Source organism: Nycticebus coucang, chromosome 22 (genome assembly GCF_027406575.1).
Source record: "Nycticebus coucang isolate mNycCou1 chromosome 22, mNycCou1.pri, whole genome shotgun sequence".
NCBI lineage: Eukaryota > Metazoa > Chordata > Mammalia > Primates > Lorisidae > Nycticebus > Nycticebus coucang.
In genome coordinates this window covers 1,909,959-1,917,018 of record NC_069801.1, presented here as the reverse complement: position 1 = coordinate 1,917,018, position 7,060 = coordinate 1,909,959, and the positions used below count along the sequence as shown (strand labels likewise).

Sequence of the window (7,060 nt, the reverse complement as noted above, 5' to 3'; positions counted from 1 at the left end):
GGCTTGCCCCACACCTGTTTGGATTTACACTCTATTTTTTTTTTTTTTAAGGTCAACTTAGGCAATTTCTTTTCTCTTTGCGTTGGGACACTATTATTTTTTTTTTCTTCCAAACAATAAAAGAAATAAATAGAACACTTGTCTTAAATGCAAATTCATCTGAAACGCAAATTTAACAAAACATATGATTGTCTGGTAAATGGCAGCAGTGACAGCAGGATTCACGGGGGGACGGGGGGTGGGTATTTGGCACATTAAACATCGCCCCACTCCCTGGTTATTGATCACACAACACACAACCTCATTACGCGATTTGGTCCTTCACTAGATACTTATATTAACATTGTTTCTTCACAATAAGAATGTCTAATGCCAAAAATACTGTTAAAGAAGGAATAAAATAAGAAAAGAAATGAATTAGAAAAAAATTACAAGTTATATACAGATTAAGGTAAATTCCATCAGGGAAAAAAATCATTATTTGAAATTGGCCCCTGTGGGAATAATTTAAAGCCCATCCGAGGAGAAGTAGATATATCCGAGGGGGGAGGTGCGGGTCGCCAGGATTGTGCTGTTTCTGCTCTGCAGCAGGGTCCCTGGACGCCCATGTGTTCTGAGCTTGCCAGGGAGCAGGAGTGGTGATGGCGCCAAGGGTCTGAAGGCGCCAAGTGGTGATGGCGCCAAGTCTCAGGCACAGGTGGACCTTGGTGGCCTGGAGCAGTGGAGCTGGGTGGGGGGTCCCCCTGGGCAGCCATGGGGAGGACTGGAGCTGCTCGGGTGCTGAGGGTGGGAGGCTGGAGACCCAGGACATGGCCAAGGTCCTGCCTTCAGAAGAACAGTGGCGGGGCCAGCGTGGGGGTGGTGGAGGCACAGACCGAGGAGGGTAGGAAGATGAGGGGCCCAGCCACACCTCTGCATGGGGGGCTAGAGCCACAGCCCCTGACTTCCCCATACAATTGGGGGTCTTGAGTGGGGGCCTGTGGATTGCCCTGGAGGTGACATGGGACCCTGGCACGCATTCCACATCACATGACCACAGGCATGCCTCCTGGTCCTGGCCTCAGGTGAGCCGGCAGCCCAGGGCACTGTGTCTAAGAATTTCTGTTCAGTCAGCACACTGTTCACAGCAGCGGCCCCAGGCACCCAGCATCACCTTGGCTTGTACAAATAGGGTCAGAGATAGAAAATTTCTCCGTTATCTACAGTATAAAGAACATACCCAAGCACAGTGCTGGTTCCTAGCAGACTTGGGTTTGCAAATAAGCTGAAATTTCAAAGCAATGCAAAATTACTTTTAAAAAACAATTTGCAAGTCATTTTTTTGATTTTTAAAAAATACTGTCTATTTTTAAAACCACATGCTTAAATAGACTCTGTAGTCAATAAGATTACCAAAAAGGTTATTCTTCTCATTTTCATTATAAAAATTATTTGCGTGATCTTTCTCTCTAGAGCTCTCCGTGTCCATCTGTTCCCGTTTGGGTTGAGATTCCACGAGGCAGCTCCCGAGGGGTCCCCGGGCAGCTGTGTGCTGGACCGTGGCCGAGCAGTGTTCTTGACACCAATTCTTAGAGAAGGTGTGCTAGGGACTTCTGGGGGTCTGAGTTTTCACTGGAAAAGTTGCAACGGAGCTGTAGTGGGTAGGACATGGAGGCTGAGGAGTGGTCACGAGCGGGTGCTTGGGGCTCTCGCTGGCCAGGCCATCTGTCTTCCGAGCTGATGCCCTCACTCTGGACTCTGACCCAGGGCCTCCCAGCCGTCAGGGGTGGTTGATGGGGTTGAAGGCTCTGGGCTCCGAACTGCCCCCTGTGATGCTCAACCAGGCGTCCAGAGAGCCCTGGGCAGGGGTGTGCACAGGAGCATCCTCAGAGAGGGACAGCATCATTGCATACGCCTAGGGGAGAGCATGACGCGAGGGACTGTGAGTGCAGGGCGGGGCCAGCCTCACCCTCCCCCAAGTGCCTCCTGCATACACCTGGCCACATCAGGAGGGCAAGGGCATCAAACAGGCTGGATTCTGCCCCTGGTCTGGAAGAGGAAGAGGGCTGGCTCCCATCCAGACTGATGACAAGACCCTGTGGCCCTGACAGGCCTCTCCTGCCCATGGGCTCCTCGGCCTCTTTGGGGTGTGTCCCTGCAGTCACCTCTCCCTCCCCCAGTTTTCTCTGTCTGGTGATCAATAAAATCACCTGGACGTGAATCAGGTCAGGGGGGGAAGTCAGTTATTGCTGAGACTCTCGAGTCAGCAAGTCTGTTTCCACCTGGTGGGGCAGGGGATGTGTGTTTTGCCCACTGTGATGACACCAGAGTTCTTTCCGGGAAAGGATGTGTAGCCTGTCAGAGCCAACCGGATTATTAGGGGATGCAGAGATGTCTCCAGGCATCAGATAGTCCCCGGGGCACCCTCTGCCCAAGCCCCAGGATAGGAGGTGCAGGGACCCAGGGGCTGCCCGGAACATCGTGTGTGGGTCAGCAGGGTGGAGGGTGGGGGAGGGAGGCCAGCGCTTGCCCCACCCACAATAACACTCTGGACAGAATTAGTAAAAAGACGAAGACAGACATGCAGACGGCTTTTACTGAGATCTGGGGGGGCCTGGACCCTCTGGGAGGGTGGCAGAGAGCAGGGTGAGACCCTGATAGTGTCCTAGGGCCACCTAACGTAGGAAGTAGGGCCAAGCAGTGCCTGGGGCCAAGCCTTGTGCCCACGCTGACCTCAGTCATAGCTCCGCCCTGGAAACAGGGACCCCCTGGCTAGGCAGACTCCCCTGGGAAAGCCTGGCTGCCAGTCACTCGGACTCACATTAGAGCAGGAGGCTGAGGCAGCTTCATAGGCTGGGGGCCTGTGTGTGGACATTCCCCAAGGGGGCCCAGAGAAGGGGACCCACACCTATGAGTCCATGGACACCTCTGAGGGAGCTTTGCCACTGGGGGGGTCCGCTCTCATCACCTCCCTTTGCATGTGGCTTGGGGGAGGGCGTGGTCCCTGGGATCTCTCTCTAGCCCATGCTCTGGGTGCGGGGCAGTGGTCCTGAGCTTCCCCAGACATGGATGGACACAGTGGGAGGTAAATGCTGGGGTGTCCCCTGGTGGAGCCGGGTGGGGGCAGGGCTCTGGCAGGCACCTACCTGGTTCTGAGCCTGCCTGCACAGTGACTGTTTTAAAGCCTCAGAATCTAAGGTGGAATTAAGCACATCTTTAACTTCAAATGCTTCCTCAGCTGCTCTGCGGAGATCCAGCCCCTTCCCAAAAGTCGGCATCGGCTCCAAAGCTAACAGACCGCCTTCTTGCTCCTCAATAAACCTGCACCAATGACCAGGGAGAGGGAGGGACCCACGTTAGATGGCCTGGCCTCTGGCCGCACGGCTGGCTCCGTGCCTGCATGCTCACCATGGAACCTCTACAAGCCACATGCACAAGGAAACACACACAGATACACGGACACTGGACAGGAAGCCACACGGATGCGGAGAAGCAGGTGCACATGGCCAGGGAGGTGGAGAGAACGTGCACATGCATCAGGCAGCAGGCCCTGGGCTGCAGGGCTGGGAAGGGGCCTCCAGGCAGCTCTGCAGGGTTGCGGCTCCCCTCCCAGGACCTAGCGGTGGAGGAAGAGCCCCCCCTTCACCAGGGCCAAAAGCAGGTGGTGGGCAGGCAGCAAGAGGGGTCATGGCTCTGGCCAGCACAAGTTCTACATGGGGGGTGCTCAGCGCTAGGGGCCTCTGCACCTGCTCAGCAGGGAAACCCTGCTTCCTGCACTCTGCTTTCAGCCTCTAGAAGCCTCTAGTCGTGTGGGGGACTGAGGGACCTGACCTGTGCACAGGCCCCAGGGTAGAAATTAGCCATTGGCCAAGAGCTGAGCTGTCTCCTGCTCTGGGCAGTCTGAGGTCTGAAGAGGGATGTCTCCCGGCAGCGCTCAGACTCCCCAACCCGTCCTGACACACGGCCGTCCCCACCTCCGGGCGTGGTCGAAGCCCATGGAAAGGGAGGTGGGCGGCTCCTCATCTTCTTCGTCCTCATAGGCAGCCTGAGGTTCGGGTGCTGGGGACACGGTGTCATCCTGTGACTTCCCAGCCAGGCTGTCCTCATCATCCTCCTCCAGCTCGTCCTCCTCCTCCTCCCCATCCTCTGGCTTCTCGCTGGCTGAGCCAGGACACTGAGCATTCCCGTCTAGGCCCTGGATCTCCGTCCTGAAATGGCACAGGCAGAATCTTAGCATTGGTGGCCAGAATGCTTGAGGCCTATGGACTGGGGCCACTTGTCCCTCCCTGGGCCCAACCCCTGCCCCTGAGGAGTAAGAGAATGGAGGCCATGGGAGATCCCAGGAAGAAAGGAGCATGCTGAGGGCGCAGGGACAGGGCCACAGAGCAGTGGGACATCATGCTGAAGTGGAGGTCAGGGCCACTGGGGGTTCACGTCAGCATGTGTGTTGGGGAGGAAGCAGTGGCTGGGCCCATGAGGAAGGTGGACTTGAACTGGTACTAGGGTTGGGCATTACACATTCTTTCCAGCCAGCCTTGATAACTCCAGGATGTGGCATTGGCCCTGGGAGCTGGAGGCCCTATGTTCTGGAGAGTGAGGCTGGGCTCAAGGCTCCTGCTGCCAACACTCAGAACCACCAGGCCGGGTGTGCTCTGGAGCCTCTGGTGCGCCCCTGAAGCCCAGTCAGAACCCACCTCCCTTCCCTCAGTCGCTGTAACCACGACTCTGCCACTCTGGTTCCTCATTATTAAAGAATAAAGGGGGAAAAAGCATAACCGCGAGAGTGGGGTGGGCTCTCGTTTCCTTCAGAAAGTGCTGCTGGAGTCTGGCTCATCTTCATATCCATGAGCATGTGCTGAGCCTCGGTGGGGCAGAGTCCCAGGGAGCCATGGGCCACCTGGGCAGGTGTCCCAAGGCTGGGAGAGGGGCCTGAGAGCAGGCCTGTGATGCTTAGCCTCAGTCTCACATTCAGAGCCCTGGAGCCCTCCCCTTGTCTATGCTCAGACTGACTATGACCACCCCAGGAAGCACCATGGTCCCTGGAGGCATGGGTCCTGTTCTTGGCATTTGAGCAGATGATGCAGCCTCTCTGGGCAACTGGCCTCCGAAGGTGGGGCCGTGCAGTGGATCCCCATGTGCACCAGATTAGGCTGCAGAAGCCCCCTGAACCCTGGGTCTCCGTGCACCAGGTCTCTATTTCTTGTCTTTCCAGGCAGGAGAATTAGAGACACCGACACCTGTGCCTCCTTCCAGGTCGGGCAGAGTCTTGGGGCTTGGGACGTTTCCCTGTTGCTGGTTGGTCACCTGTGCTGGGGGAGCATCTAGGGCTCTGGGGCTGCTTCTTACCCTGGCTCTTGGCAGAGTGACCTTTGCCTATGGGGCCTGTGTCCTCTTGGTGACACAAGAGCATGTCCCTCACAGTAAACCCTGAGCACGGGTCAGTGTGGGCAGGAGAGGCCCCAGGCAGCTCTTGGCTTAGGCTCCCCACATCACCATGTGTCCCTGGGCAGGTTTACAGATGACACCTGCCATTGGGGAGCAGGGACCACATTCTTGCTCTCTTTGCTGCTTCTCACCCCACAGAATATTTGCTCATGACAGGCGGTGTCCAGTGAGGACAGGTGTGGCCAGCAGGCTGGCACCGGTGCAGATAAGGAGGGCAGTCACCGGACTGGAGCTGCACCACAGACCAGGTGGCCTAAAGCCACAGGGATTTGTTCCCAGCTCCAGAGGCCAGAAGTCCGAGGCTGAGGTGTGGGCAGGGCTGCCTCCTTCTGAGGCGAAGGGAGGGTCTATCCAAGGCCCTTCTGGCTTCTGGTGCTGCTGGCTGTCCCCAGCACTCTCTGGCTGGGAGATGCACTGCCAGGTCTCTGCCCGTGCTGCCTCCCTGAGTGCCTGTCTGCAAATGCCCCCTTTTGATAAGGATGCAGGCCTCTGGTGTGAGGCTCACTCTGCTCATTTTAATTTAATCAACTCTTTAAAGGTCTCCATCTCCAAAGATGCACCTTCTGAGGTGCTGGGCATCAGGACACAGTTCAACATGGGGTCTTATGGGGTTGTAGGCCCTGGAAGCCTGACTGGCCTGGAAGTCCCACTGATAGGCCCGGGAAGGAAACTGGCTCTGGATGAGGACGAGGTCCTGCTGACCAAGTGGGGCTGCCAGTGTCCACTTGCCCTTGGCCTCACTTTGGACAATGATGAGCCCCCCAAGGCTCCCTGGCTCTCAGGACAAGGCCAGCTGGAGCCCGGGCTTCCCACAGACAGGAGGGCCTGGAGCAACCTCCCCTGTGCCCTGCAGGGACAGCCCTACTTGAAATGCTCCAGGAAAAGAGGAGGGTGAGGATGGTGCCTGCTCCTTCTTCCCCCTGATTAGCCAGCCCTTTTCCTGCTGGAGACAGCCACAGGCCTCGCTGTTCTCTGGGTAGCTCAGGATGTTGGCATCCATCCCAGTGAGGATACTGTTGACAAATGCTTTGTCCTTGTCTAGCTTTGCACTGGGCTCGAGGGCACCACTGTTTAGGGGTTACCTTTCAGGGTGAGGATATGTCTTGCTCAGGGCACAGCTGTGGGTCTCAGGGAAGGTCCGGCACGTGCGTGCTCAGGCCTGCCATGACGCACTCTTTGCAGGTGAAGGACACTGCTGCTCAGAGCAGGGCGCTCTCATACAGTGGCCTCCAAGGGGACACCAGTGCACTCTGGGCTGTGGAGCTGGTAGGGGTCCTACCTGGGCTCTGATGATGAAGGTGCTAATGGCCCTCCATGTGAGGTCACCGCCCCAGGGGCATGGAGTGAAGACTTGGCTTAGCCAGAAACAGAGTCCATGTGCCCCCTTCCCCAGCACTCCCGGAAGAACTGGTGACAAGGAAGATGCAGCTGTGCCCTAGAGGAGTGGGTGGGCCCCCGGAGACCCAGGTCTCTGGAGGACCCTGCAGGACCCAGAGCTGTGGCCCAGGCATGGCCAGTGTGGTAAGGGCCTGGGCCCTGGCTCCAGGAGGAGGACGCCCCTGCTTCTGTGGGCCTCAGTTTCCCCTCTACAGAACTAGGGGGTACATCCTGAGGCCTCTGGGAGTTTGGAGCACTT

The 7,060-nt window shown here is 57.0% G+C and overlaps 1 protein-coding gene across 4 annotated transcripts in view; it reads right to left on the bottom strand.

Annotated features, from left to right (window-relative positions):
• Positions 1–661: 661 nt before the first annotated feature.
• The window catches only part of PRDM16 (PR/SET domain 16), a 300,325-nt gene continuing 293,926 nt past the window's right edge, over positions 662–7,060 (bottom strand). For 3 of the 4 annotated variants that reach the window (XM_053576342.1, XM_053576343.1, XM_053576344.1), the window contains exons 15-17: positions 3,954–4,187; positions 3,126–3,300; positions 662–1,894 (exon numbers count right to left, since the gene is read on the bottom strand). In XM_053576342.1, coding sequence (XP_053432317.1) covers positions 1,760–1,894; positions 3,126–3,300; positions 3,954–4,187 — 544 coding nt within the window. In that variant the 3' untranslated portion in view covers positions 662–1,759. The remainder of the gene's footprint in view (positions 1,895–3,125; positions 3,301–3,953; positions 4,188–7,060) is intronic. The other variant, XM_053576345.1, reaches the window with a different exon arrangement.